Below are 13,802 nucleotides of genomic sequence, written 5' to 3'. Positions count from 1 at the left end.
GGGGGTGGTTTCATGGGATGACTCCTGCGGAGCCTTGGTCCTAGTTACAAGGTTCAGAACTGTCTAGCATCTTCAGGTACATTCCTAATAAGTGTGGGCCTCTGTGAGGCTGGAGAACAGGGTGCTGTATGAGTCCTCCTGGAGAGCATGGGCAGTTCCCATCACCTCTTCGAGGTCTTCCTAAATCACTCTTGGGCTGTGGCCAGTGGTTATCAATGGGCCCAGATATGGCTTAAATAGAAGGCTTCTGGATGCCCTGTTAGTCAAGTCCTTGTTAGCAGTGGCCTGGGGATGCTGATGAGCCCAGTGCCTCCTCTGGAAGTTCATGGGGTGGGTGGCACGGACATCCTGATGGCTTGGCGGATGGACAGGGCCTGTTTCCTGTAGGATGCCTGCTGTTCTCATTCACGAATAAGGGAGACAGTCATGTCACCACTCTCTTCGGCCTTGATGGCTTTGTCTAGTTTTTGTGACAGCTTCTGGAGATGCTGGATTCCAGCCCCCACAGGCTCTAGGTCACTGTCAGACTCACTGGGAGAGCAGAGAGGTTCTGTGGAGGAACAGGGGCTCCGGAGGGCAGCCTCCCTCCTTAGCCGCTGACGTCGATGGGCATGTAGACCCATCTGGCCAGAGAGGCGCGGATGTCCGCCGACTCTGGCATCCCGGTCGGCCCTGTATAGCCGAGTGTTCTTCTGGCTCAGACTAGGTGGTGAGGACCCTCTGTCCTTCTGGACTCCTCGTTTTTTCCTCACTTTCACCTGTGTTCCCATCAGCCACCTGGTGCCACTTTGGCAGGACTCCTGGATTCTCTGGGACATAGCACCCAAGGCGCTTTTGGCTGAGCGAGCTGAAGCCTTAAGATGCTGCTGCTCTGGCTCTGGGGTTTCCAGGCGTTTCCAGGAGGGGCCAGTCCCGAGGTTGAGGCTGACGGCTCTCAGTGGCAGCCTCCTTTGGAACTGTCTGCACAGGGAGCCCAGGGGACCGTCTCCAGATGGCCCTCAGCAGACCGGGTCACCGCCTTCTCTAGATGCTCCTCCTTTAGGAGTGATCGTCTGCGCATGGAGGCCGTCATGCCCTGCCACTGAGACGCCATGTGCTTGGTCCAGTCTCCTCTGCCCGCTAGATCCTCCCTGCCTGATACCCGAGACCTGAAGATCGACCTCGCTTTTTTATAATAAACAAAAAGTCCGGAATGTTAGGATCCTGCCCTCACTCCTGCACCTGTGCAGCTTGGGGTCTTACATCATCAGGGGGCACTGGCAACTACATATGTGCAGTGTGGTCATGCAATCTGTGCCTTGAAAGCTGGATGCAGACCTCACGCTCTCTCTGCCCTCTGCTCCCTGCTCTGCTCTGCTCCCCTTTTCCCCCACCCCACCATCTTTCTCTCCCATCAGGCCTGGTTCCCTCTCCCCGCCCCCTTTTCCTCCTAATAAACCATGACTGGGTTCTGTCATGACCATAACCTTTCCACGCAGCAACCAGCGCCACCACCAGCCCCGATTATCATCCTTTCAGCATGGCCTTTAATTGGAGCACTCAGGAGGCAAAGGCAGGCAGACCTCTGTGAGTTTGGGGTCAGCTGGTCTACATAGTGAGTTTCAGGGACACCTTGTGAGACCTGGGCTTTAAAGAAAAATCACATTTTAATAATATTGTTAGGAATTCTTTGAAATAATAAAATAAGAAGTAGAAGTTATGTGTCAGGTGATATTTTAAATTATTAACTTGATTTTTTATAGCAGTCATGGGATATATAATTGGAGGCCAAAAAGATTAAGTGAAGTAATTTAACTACTTTATAGATCTGGAAGTGAAGGAGATGGACTTTGGACCTAGGTTTGTCAGGCTGAAAAGCCAGTGTGGTTTACGTGACCAAGCGAGTGCAGCACTGAGTTAATTTAAACACTATATAACAGACGTTCAATCCTCAAAGTGCTATTTGCAAAGTAGATTTCTGTCTAGCATCATTTAGTGTGGTGAGCAATATTATGTACATATTAATCTTAATCTCTGAAAGGTAGCAAAATGCATTCTAGAGATGCTAAGATGTATTGGCAATTTAAACATCTTGGTCTTTCTCTCTAGCATATCGGTTACTTCAGTTAATAGGAATTTCAAAATACTCACTTTAGAGAGCCAGTGGCAGGTAGGAGAATCAAGAGGGTGCTGTCTTTCATGAATGCTTTCTTTGAGCCGGACGTGGCAGCATATGACTGTAATCCTAGTACTTAGAAGGTTAAGCCAGACTGGCCAGAAGTTTAAGCCAAAAGCTCAGGAGATAATGGCTCAGTGGGGGAAGTGCTTTGAGGGCCTGAGTTCAGGTCCTCAAAACTTAGGTGAAAATCTGGCAGCAGCAGTGCATGTCTATACACCCAGTGCTGGGTGGGAGTGGGCAGGGGTTTGAACACAGGAGGATTCTGGGGGCTCAGTGGCCAGCCAGTCTCTCTGAAACTGTAACCTTCAGGTTCAGTAAAAGACCCTGTCTCAATAAATGAATAAGTAAGAAGGAGAAGTGACTGAGGAAAACACCTGATGTTGACATCTGGCCTCCCACAAGCACTGGCATGAGCAAGTACACTCATGTACACACACACACACACACACACACACACACACACACACACACACACAGACACCTTTTTAAAAAGTGTTTTCTGCTCAGACTAATTTAGGAAAATACCAACAACATCTGTTTCTTCTTGCAGGACATAGGAAGAACCTGACTAAACAATAAAGAACACATATTAATGTTTTGACCTAGCAAACTGGGGGTTAGCAAAATACATTGTAAAACCAAACATGAAAAATTTAAAAGAAAAGTAAGTGTATAATAAAGCAGATTTTAGCTGGGCATTCACACAGGAGCAAAGGCGCTGAAGAGGATTTGAACTGTAGTGACCTGTGGGCACTCCCCCAGACCACACCCACACAAACAAACACGTCACTCCTATGGTTCATCAGCAGGCCCCAAGGCCCCAAGCAGTCAATTTCCTTGCAACCTCTGTATCATTTGAAAGCTATTCAGGGTAATGCAGGTATCCCAGCATCTAAAGCCCCCTAGAAAGTAAACATCTTATGGGAAACAAAGACATGCTAATCACCTCAGCTGTACCTAAACACAGTGTCTTCCTAATAACAATTAGAACAAAGGAAAAATATTATTTCTCTCCTCAATTAGCATCAGGAATTAAGTTTGCTTTTGAAACTTCAAATTTACTCAGTGCTTGGGAAATAACTTTTCTTCACTTAAATTTGAAAAGCTTTTCTAGAGATTTAAATTTATGATATACATCTTAACACAGTAACGTTCGGGAACTGGATTACTTCGACCACTATTATTTTGGGCTGGTTGCTGGAGACCTGGTCTCACTTGGTTACTTGGCCACCCTTTAGCTCACTGTCTTCCTGTCTCTGCCTCTCAAATGCAAGGGTTACAGGTGAGCACCGCCATCTCAGCTCAGATTTTTAAGATGTTTAATGAAATATTTAAAAAAGTCATTCGGACAAAGATAGAAAACTTGGTCAATCTTGAAAGGAAAATAGTGCTGTCAACTCACAGAATGGATTTTCTGATAGGCCTTCCAGCTGTGACTAGGCACAGTCACTCACACATTGGTCCTTTGTGTTGGTGCTGGGATTAAACTAAGGGCCTGGAGACTGCCAAGCAGGTGATCTGTCACTGAGCTATACCTCTAGGCCTTGTATATTTTTACTCAGTTTTGTGAATTAATTTTGTAAAAGGAAGGATGAACTATGGTGGTTAATATATTTTTTTATTTAAAAAAAACTTTTTAAAATTTAAGAACGAAGAGGAAATCTGAGCAAATTTACCAGTGACTTCTGTCAATGTAGAATAGTTTACTCATGCATTCAACAAATATTTTAATGCTTGCTTACAAGATGTAAAGTTATTGGATTTCATTGACCTTACTAGTTCAGACATTTACAGCATTTCCTGTTACATATATTAACAGAATTAAAAAAAAAAAACACATTTAGCAGGGCAGTGGTAGTACATGTCTTTAATCCCAGCACTCAGGAGGCAGATCTCTGTAAATTCAAGGCCAGTCTGGTCTACAGAGAGAGTTCCACGACAGACAGGCAAGGCTACACAGAGAAACCCGTTTCAAAGACAAAACAAAACAAAACCCCTACATTTAACTATCTGAACAGCACATATATTTATATATTATATAATATATGTGTGGTCACTATTTTTAGATGACTTTTAGTTTTTTTTTTTTTTTTTTTTTGGTTTTTCGAGACAGGGTTTCTCTGTGTAGCTTTGTGCCTTTCCTGGAACTCACTTGGTAGTCCAGGCTGGCCTCGAACTCACAGAGATCCGCCTGGCTCTGCCTCCCGAGTGCTGGGATTAAAGGCGTGCGCCACCACCGCCCGGCTTAGATGACTTTTAGAGTAGTTTTAAGCTCACAGCCAAATTGAGCAGTAAATCCTGCATTCCCACTCCACCTCTCCAGGACTTCTCTACTGTCAAAATCTCACACTAGAGTGATACATTTGTTACAGTTGATGAAACAACACATCCTTCTCACCCCAAGTCCATACTTAATATTAGCATCACTCTTGGTGTACTTTCTTGCCTATTGTAAGTACATGTCTTGTTTCATCACAGGATCATACAAAGTAATTGACAATCACTGGTATCTTTTGTTTTTACTTTGCCATTCTCAGAGTATCAATGTTGGAATCATGCAGTATGTTGACTTTTTAGATTGGCATTTTGGAGAAATTTCATCAAGGACGATATTTCCCTGGGCTGGAGGGATGGCTCACAGCTAACAGCACTGGCTGCTCTTCCAAAGGACCTGAGTGGTACCTATTTGACTCTTCAGGCTCATCTGTAACTTCCGTTCTGGAGGATTAGACGCCCTCTTCTGTCCTCCATGGGCACAGCATGCATCTCCTACCGGATCTTTTGAAAGAGAAGCAAGAGCTCTTAACAGCAGACCTATCTTTCCAGCCCCTAGGGCTGTTGTTTGACAGCCAGATCTGAGCGGACTAAATTTAACCAAGATGAAATGCAACATAGGTGATCTTTATTAGGTTAGACCCAATTCTACCAACTTTCTTTGGCCTTTCTGTGTTGCCCACCCGAATGGAATCCTTTGCTGTAAGGGTGCAGGAAAGAGCTGGAAAAATGAAAAATGCAACGAAATGCACAAATTGAGCAATTCATGTCATAGACCAAGGCCCAGGGAGTACTGATAACACTCAGTATTGTTTTGTATATGACTAACACGTGTATTTTATTTTTCAATGATTTATTTTTATTTTATGTTCATTGATGTTTTGCCTATTATTTTATTGTAAGATGCCATTGGAATTGTGGCATTTAAAAACCTGTTACTATTTCCATGTATGGATTCCACCCCGCTGTAACTATCAACAAGTAACTCTCAATAATGCAAAATTAATTTTTAAGCATGATTCTTTCTCACTGATTTTACACCTGTAAAACAAAGGGCATTGCAAACCTTAAATTCTTGTAATTGTAGTTTATCATGTAGATCATAGATTGGGACTGCCCAATTATTGTTAACTACAATCAATAGCAATAACAAGTTCAAATCTTAATTCAATTACAAAATCCCTCGAGGGAGGTCATGGATTATTTTTTAAAAAATAACTTGAATAATAAACAGTTTAAACACAGAACAATTGTAAACAATATAAATGTATCTAGGCTGGAGAAACAAATGGAAACATTTACTACCAGCCTCCCAGGGCTGATTTAAAATTAGAATACCGTTTTGTTTTTCCGCCACAGGGGTTCACTGGATTTCCCCAGCCTGGCCTGGAACGTGTGTGCTCAAGTGCCTCAGAAGTAACTGGGCTACATATAGTTCTCATACAGTGCCCAGCCTTTATTTCCCCGTTTCTGTATCCTGCACACGTGTAATTAAACGTTTAAGTACTAGCAACATTTCAACAGCCTTAAAAAAAAAAGTGTAACGTAATTTAACCCAATATGTCCAAAACCTACCATTCCAGCAAATAACACAAGATTTATGAATGAGATGGTTTGTACCTGCGGTGTACTGGCAACACTAACAGCTCAGTCCTGCTGGAGCTAGTTACATTTCCCAAACTCTCTTGGCTACATCTTAGCCAAGTTACACTCAACTGCCCTAGTGGACGCACAATCTTGGGCGATTCCAGCATCAAGGGATTCTTCCAATTCTAAGCCTGGGGATTCCTTAAATAACACAGTCTCTTGGCTCCTCCGGATTCGGCCAAGAGAAAGCGTAGAGGCGGCGCGTGCTGCTTAGAGACGGTGCGGGGGGCGCACGGAGATTGAACCCGCGGGCGCGGGCGGCGGCAGCGGTTGGCGGCTGCCGGGCGGCGAGCACGCGGGGGCAGCTCCGCCCGTGGGCGCGCGGGCGGGCACCGAGGCGCGAGGGCGCCGCCCCGGGGGGGCGGGCAGCGGGCTTCAGAGGGCGGGGCGGGGCGGACCGCACCGTGCCGGGACTCGGGCGCGCCGGCAGCGGGGACGGATCAGAACGCAGAGCCACAGCCGAGCGAGCGGGTCGGCGGCGGCGGCGGCAGTCGGGAGGGTCTGGACCGCGGGAGCCCGAGCGCGCGGCAACGGCCGCCCGGAGCGCGCAGGATCAGCGCTGCGCCTGCAGCCCCCCCAGCGCGCGCACGCTGAGGAGCGCGCGGTGCTGAGCGCGCGCCGAGCGGCCGGGGGCGCGCAGGCCCTGCCCGCCCCTTCCGTCCGCACGCCCGCCGCCCCGCCGGCCCTTCCTCTCCCACCTTCCACTCGCGGCCCGCGCCCCGCACCCGGCGGCCCCCGCGTCCTCCTCCCGCGGCAGCGGTGTCCGCGGCGGCCGGAGCGGGCCGGGCCGGGCCAGCGGGCCGGGGGATGGCGCTGCTGGACCTGGCCCAGGAGGGAATGGCCTTGTTCGGCTTCGTGCTCTTCGTGGTGCTGTGGCTGATGCATTTCATGTCCATCATCTACACGTGAGTTGGAGGGTCGGGGCCTTGGGGAGCAGCTGGGCTGGCAGGCGTGTGCGCCGTGGAGGGTAGCGGGCTCCGGGGGTAGAGAAAGCTGATCCTCAAACGGTCCCCCCCTTGGTCTCCTTGGGGCGGTGCGGCGCGGGGTCCTGGAGAGCGAATAGCGCTGGAGTCGCGACCCGGCTCCTGGGTTGCAGGCAGCTGCAGAGCCCTAGGGAAGGAGCCTGCTTCTGTGTCTGGTGGAGGGTTGCCTGCTTGGTCTGATTGTGTAGGGGATTCGTGTGATTTTTTTTTTTTTTTCATCTGGGCCAAGATGTATGGTGTATTGTGGGGTTCCCCCTCCCTCTGCGCGGGCCACGTCTCTGTTATGGTAATGGTCCTTGACACTCTTCCGGGAGCTGCTTACCACCACCCGGAGACTTCCCTGTGGGTTTTCTCCTTCCTGGAAGAGCTGTGTGTTTAGATAGGTGTGGAGAGCACCTGCCCGCCTTGAAAAACGTCGGTCTCCAAGCCTGTGTTACAGCTTTCAGTCCTGTCAGGGAGGGTGGCTTTTCAGTATGGTTTTCTTCCTTCCTTCTCCTCCCCCCCGCCCCAATTCTTCATTTATTGGCTTGTTTGGAGTTTTGTATCTTTCCTGGCCTCCACATAGAAATTTTCATTTGACAGGTACCTCCCGAGGCCTACTAGGTACCACCTAGTATTGGACTGGGGATACAGATGAGAGCAGGACAAAACTCCTGCCCTCGGGAAGCTTACATTCTAGAAGGATGAAACATGATAAAAAATCCAAATAAGGTTATTGCCCATAAAGCTGAGGAATAAAACAGAACAGGGCGAAGGGGTGGAGAGAGACATGAATGATCTAGGTGGCTAGTTTTGATCCTTCAATGAAATGTTTTTAAAAATGAAGTCTATGTAAATAAACGAAATGAATGTGTAAAGATGAACTCATTTGGCCTTTTAGCCTGGGGGAAAAAGATCTTTAACACCAAATAGGAATAGGATAGAACAGGATGTTAGGCAATTACTTTTAGATGCTTTTTCCCCCCTTAGAAAAGATGTGCTTTTCTCCATTTGGAGCGCCATTTCCTGATACCGAGAAAGGTGACACTTGTACGAGATAAGCTGACAGTTTTTTTTTAAAAGTGAAAGAAAACATACCCGGTCGGTCTGACATTGCTGACTTTGGAATTTTTAAGCTGTATTAACTGTAACTACATGGGCTCTTTAAAAAAAAAAAAAGCAGTAGTTACTATATAAGGAATTTAGACAGTACAGAAAGGAATAAAGAAGATAGTTATAACACATAATCAAAATATTACCCTGTTAACCTTTTGTGCCTACCTTCCCAATTATTATTATTTTTTTTATGTGAAGAGGGCAGGCCAGAGGAGGAGAGAGGAGACCATGTCATGATTGTTGTTCTGTAGTCTGCTTTAAAATCTCACCTGAGAACCAGTACAGGGTACTTACTGTTCTAGGTGCTAGAAGTGAGCACAAAGAGCCAAACACCTCAGGCTGATGCTTAGGGAGCTGCCTGGAAAGTGACCTGACCATTGTTTCCCCCCCCCCCCCCCCCCATATCAACAAATGTGTGAGCTCTCGCCATCATTTCAGGTAGATGCATGGCATTTTAGCTTCTGAGCTATTGATAATTGTTTTTATTGATAGGCAATTCTGTTGATTCCAGTTTATTAAGCAGTATTGTAATGATTTTATTTGTATTTCTTAACTTTTTCCTGTGCTGGGAACCAAACCTAGGGCCTTTTGCATGTTGGGCAAGTGCTTTATCCCTCAGATACATTACCAGTCCCCATGATGAATTCTTTTACATACATCTCCTTAGTTCACATTTCAGAGGGAGGAAGTAATGGACCAAAAATGGTACATCTTTTAATCTTCGATGCAATGTTGTGTGGTGACCTATTGTGTACGCTAATAAACTTTCCTGAGGATCAGAGAAGCAGAGCAGCCAGCCACTAGTTCTTACCTCTACGAAATCCTCAGCCTAAAGAGAGGGAGTTCCTGTTTCCTCACACCTTATATACCTTTCTCTGCCCTGCCATGTTACTTCCTGAGATTAAAGGCATGTGTGTTTCCCAAGCAAAGGCATGAGATCTCAAGTGCTGGGATTAAAGGTGTGTGCCACCACTGCCTGCCTCTATGTCTAATCTAGTGGCTGGCTCTGTCATATGATCCTCAGGCAAGTTTATTAGGGTACACAATATATCACCACAATGTTGCCTTATAAAAATGTTACAACTACCTAGTTTGGGCCATATTGGATGAGGATTATTTCCCTGCTTTGCATGCCTTATTCCTCACCATTTCTTTTGTTTTGATTTTCATCCATTTAATTATTGGTTCCACTGAGTAGCTTTTCAGATATTTATATGCTAGTTTCATTTAGTCATACATTATGTGGGCATAATCTTTTGCCTGTACTGCAGTCTATTGCCAGGTTCATCTATTCAATGTGAAGGTAACTCCTGTATCAATCTGTCACATGCTGTAATTTTAACACATTCTATTTTGTTGTCTCTTCTCTTGAGACTGGGGTGTTAAGTGGACAGGTCTTCTGTTTTATGTTTCCTTTTATTGTTTGCATTCTCAATTATTATATATGCTAGTTATATATGTTAGTCTGCTTCCTTCTAATGTGGTGAATTTTCTTTTAATTTTTCACCTATTACACTTTGGTTCTCTCCGGAGTTTTCTTTGTTATACAACGAGATATAGAACTCTAATTTTAGTTCCACTTAAATATTTCCAACTTGTTCCCAGGTCATTTATCAAGTGATTTGATTATTCTTTTGTTTAGAAAAATAACAACCTTTTTCATAAACTAAATTCTTTGCACTTTGGTGTATTTCAGGGCTCCTAGTGCTGGCTCATGGTCCCATTGTTTTTCATACAAGATCTATTCTATTTTAATTAATGAAGTTTTATTAGCTGATGAGACAGCTGTTTCATTCTTTTGCAAACTTTGACTATTATAAATACATTTCTTATTTAGAGATGAATTTTAGAATCTTTGTTTCGGAGTCTTTAGTTTGTTAGTTAAAATATTAAATTTCCAATTCAACTTGGAGCAAAGACTTTTCCCAAACGTTCTGAAATACTGGCCCCTCCAGTGTATGTACAAGGTCAGCGTCACACTCCCTGAACATTAACATTATTGATGTATCCAGTGTTTCAAATAACCAACCAGAGTGTGTTTATTCCTAGACTGGAATTTTTATATTTCATTATTTGTTTATTTTTGTGACTAATGCTTTATAAACAGATTTTCTCAAAATAATCTAACTTTTTTGCTTGTTTTTATTTTTGAGATAGGGTCTCACTAGGTAGCTCAAGCTGTCCTGGTACTCATTGTGTAGACTGGCCTGACCTTGAACCCAGAGATCCACCTGCCTCTGCCAGAGTGATGGATGGGATTAAAGGTGTGTACCAACCACACCCAGCTATAATTTTACAGTTTTGAGCATAGTATAAAAATTTAGCTTCCTTGAAGTGCTGTAAAAAGGCTTTGTAATTATTTTTTGATACTCCAAGACATTACCTTTAATTTTTAAAAAATTGTGTGTGTGTGTGTGTGTGTGTGTGTGTGTGTGTGTGTGTGTGTGTGTGTGTGTATGACATGGGTATATGGAGGTGAGATGACAACCTGCGACAGTTTGGTTCTTTCTACCATGTGGGGCCTGGGATTGAGCTCAGGTTATCAGGCCTGGTGGCAAGCACCTTTACCTGCTGAGCCATATCTCCTGCCTCAACATTACTCTCTTTTACTGATAAGAACATATTCTGAGGCTGGGTGTGGTTGTACACATGGCAGGTAGATCTCTGTGAACTCGTGGCCAGCCAGGTCTTCATAGTGGGTCCAGGACAGACAGCCAGAGTTACATAATGGAGAGACCCTGTCTCAAAAAAACAAAACAAAACCAACCCCACCCCCCCAACCCCCTGCAAAAAAAAATTCCTGAAAAGAGATATGCATATCAAAGGAAACATAATTAATTTATAACAGGTTTCATTTGCTAATTACAGGCCTTGTAAATACTTTTTTGGAATGGATAAGTGAATATAAAACAAATAACCAGAGTAGTTAGTTACATTGGCACATCTGTAACCTCAGCAATCGAGGAGACTGAGGCAGGAGGACTGCAGTGAAGGCTATCCTATGGTATATTGTGAGACCCTGTCTCACAAAAACAAAAACTAAAAAAGCAAGTCATCAGCAGAATAATTTGCATATAAATTTTGTTGTTGTTTTGATAAATATCTTGTTGTGAGCTGGTCTCACAGTCATTTCCCACTTTTTTGCATGTATGATTTCATTATAAATAAATAAGATACATCCCAGTTTGATGGGAATTGTTTTCAAGAAGAGAACAAAAGGTTTTTTCTTTGTTTGTTTGTTTGTTTGCCCTTTCCTTACAATATAAGTAAAATTGCAGTTGAGTCTCAGTATTTAACAAAGTTAAAGAACTATGGAAATAGTATTTTGGTTAAAACACTGTGCAGAATCATATCTATTTATTTATTTATTTGGGTTTTTCAAGACAAGGTTTCTCTGTGTAGCCTTGGCTGTCCTGGAACTCCCTCTGTAGACCAGGCTGGCCTCGAACTCACAGATCTGCCTGCCTCTGACTCCCAAGTGTTGGGATTAGAGGTGTGTGCCACCACTGCCTGACCTTTGGAGGAATCATCTTTATTTTAATAAAAGGATATTTTTTTTTGAATGAATGTTCTGTCTTTATCCCTCTGTCCTTTTAAGTAAGGCAAAGACGAAGGAGGCAGATGTTGGTGCCCCTCTCTGGAAACTTGGGCTTGCGGCTGGTTGTCTAGCAGTTGCCGGGTTTCTAAACCCTGGCATAGCTCTGTATGGGGTGTCAGGGCATCATGAGGGTGGGCTTCCAACTGTTAAAGATGCATGAGTAACACCAATATTGCAATAAAAATGGAAGGCATTTAGGAAGTTGCTTTAAAAAAAAATTAGATACAATGTATCAATGGCATGCTTAATCTGTCCGATTGTATCTTCTTACAGTTAGATAGAAGTCTTGGCCTGTGTTTTAAACAGTGTATCTGACATTTGATTAACACATTGACCAGCTTTTATTCAGTGAAGTTATTTGTTCTGATTTCACACGTCTCGCAATTCCCATAAGCATCCCCTCCAAATAAAGAGTAGTCGTCTATAAAACAGAAATCGCTATTTCCCATGTTATGAATCTATCTCTGTTCGTGGATATTTCTACCACCCACTTTGTTCCTCCTCAACTCTAATACCAAACTGAGGCACAGTCATTTCGTAGTATTATTTTAGATGGCAGATACTTATGGGAAGGGTCTCATTCCCAAGATTTTGATTTTCTAAAAATAGCAGGTGATTATAGTCTCAAGCAGTCAGTGCGGGCTAAGTGCTCTTTATGGGTTATTTTGTTTTTCCTTTTTGTCAGTGTGAGTTTGGTTTCCTAGTTGGGAACTGAGATGAAAACATACAGAAGTCTGAAAGCACTTGTTTTCTGCTCCTGGAGCTGAGCCAGCCTTCTTGATGATTGATGTATGTCCCATCCATTCTTGCTTTCTCTTCCCCATTCTCCCTTCTCCATCTGATGATTGCCCTTCTCTTCTGTGTAGTGCTCTAGTGATTAGCATTAGACTTTACTAGCTTCGTTAATGTAGGTGCCAGGCCAGCTTGGAAATATCGCTTTTTAAAAATTATTTGTTCATTTAATTTTATGGGTATGAGTGTTTTGCCTGTATGTTTGTCTGTGCATGAGTCTATCATGTGCCCACAAAGGCTAGAAGAGGCATTGGATCCCACGGAACTGGAGTTATAGTCTTGTAACATGAGCCTCCATGTAGGTGCTGGGAGCCGAACTAAGGTCCTCTACAAGAACAGCAAGTGCTCTTAACTGCTGAGCTATCTCTCCAAACCCAGAAATACCTCTGTTGTTGTTGTTTCTTTGTTTCTTGAGACAAGGTTTCTCTGTGTAGCCCTGGCTGTCCTGGAACTTGCTCTGTAGACCAGGCTGATCTCAAACTCAGAGATCTGCCTGCCTCTGCCTCCCAAGTATTATGATTAAAGGCGTGCACCACCACTAACTACCCAGCCAGAAATAACTTTATGGTGATATTGTGTTCCCCAACATATTATGCACCCTAATAAACTTATCTGGGGTCAGAGAACAGAACAGCTACTAGATAGACATAGAAGCCAGACATGATGGCACACACCTTTAATCCCAGGACTTGAGATCTCATGTCTTGCTTGGGAAAGACACACACCTTTAATCCCAGGAAGTGATGGCAGGAAACAGAAAGGTATATAAGGCTGAGGACCAGGAACTTTTTAAGCTTTTAGGCTTTTTTTTGAGCAGCAGTTCAGCCGAGATCTATTCAGATGAGGACTCAGAGGCTTTCAGTCTGAGGAAACAGGATTGGCTGAGGAGTTGGCGAGGTGAGGTTGGATGTGGCTTGTTCTGCTTCTCTGATCTTTCAGCTTTCACCCCAATATGTGGCTCCTGAGTGTTTTTATTAATAAGACCTTTTAAGATTTGTGCTACAAACTTCTTTCCTTGGATGCCCTTGGACTTTGGTTCACAAGGGACACTTTTTAGCACAAATGGAACATTTTAACCTTTAAGCCCTTTGAACTTGAGCCTAGGAAAATACAGAATTAGACATGTGATGGTTCTTTTTTGTTTGTTTTATTTTTGGTATTATTGTTGTTGTTTTGTTTTTATGGATAAGGTTTCTCTGTGTAGCCCTGGCTGTCCTGGAACTCACTCTGTAGACCAGGCTGGCCTACAACTCAG

General features: G+C 44.2%; 2 protein-coding genes across 2 annotated transcripts in view; one reads left to right on the top strand and one right to left on the bottom strand.

Annotated features, from left to right (window-relative positions):
- Window positions 1–377: 377 nt before the first annotated feature.
- LOC128097787 (protein PIMREG-like) lies at window positions 378–1,093 on the bottom strand. The gene is given in 2 exon segments (XM_052718495.1): window positions 378–985; window positions 988–1,093. Coding segments are annotated over 2 exon segments (690 nt in total). The 3' UTR covers window positions 378–401.
- A 5,687-nt stretch (window positions 1,094–6,780) lies between these two features.
- The window catches only part of Ugcg (UDP-glucose ceramide glucosyltransferase), a 34,719-nt gene continuing 27,697 nt past the window's right edge, over window positions 6,781–13,802 (top strand). Inside the window, exon 1 of the mRNA XM_052716709.1 lies at window positions 6,781–6,984. Coding sequence (XP_052572669.1) covers window positions 6,887–6,984 — 98 coding nt within the window. The 5' untranslated portion in view covers window positions 6,781–6,886. The remainder of the gene's footprint in view (window positions 6,985–13,802) is intronic.

The sequence above is a fragment of the Peromyscus californicus genome, unplaced genomic scaffold (genome assembly GCF_007827085.1).
Source record: "Peromyscus californicus insignis strain IS unplaced genomic scaffold, ASM782708v3 Scaffold_5__1_contigs__length_169319896, whole genome shotgun sequence".
Classification (NCBI taxonomy): Eukaryota; Metazoa; Chordata; class Mammalia; order Rodentia; family Cricetidae; genus Peromyscus; species Peromyscus californicus.
Note: the sequence above shows the minus strand (reverse complement) of the source record. Positions and strands in the feature narration are given on the sequence as shown.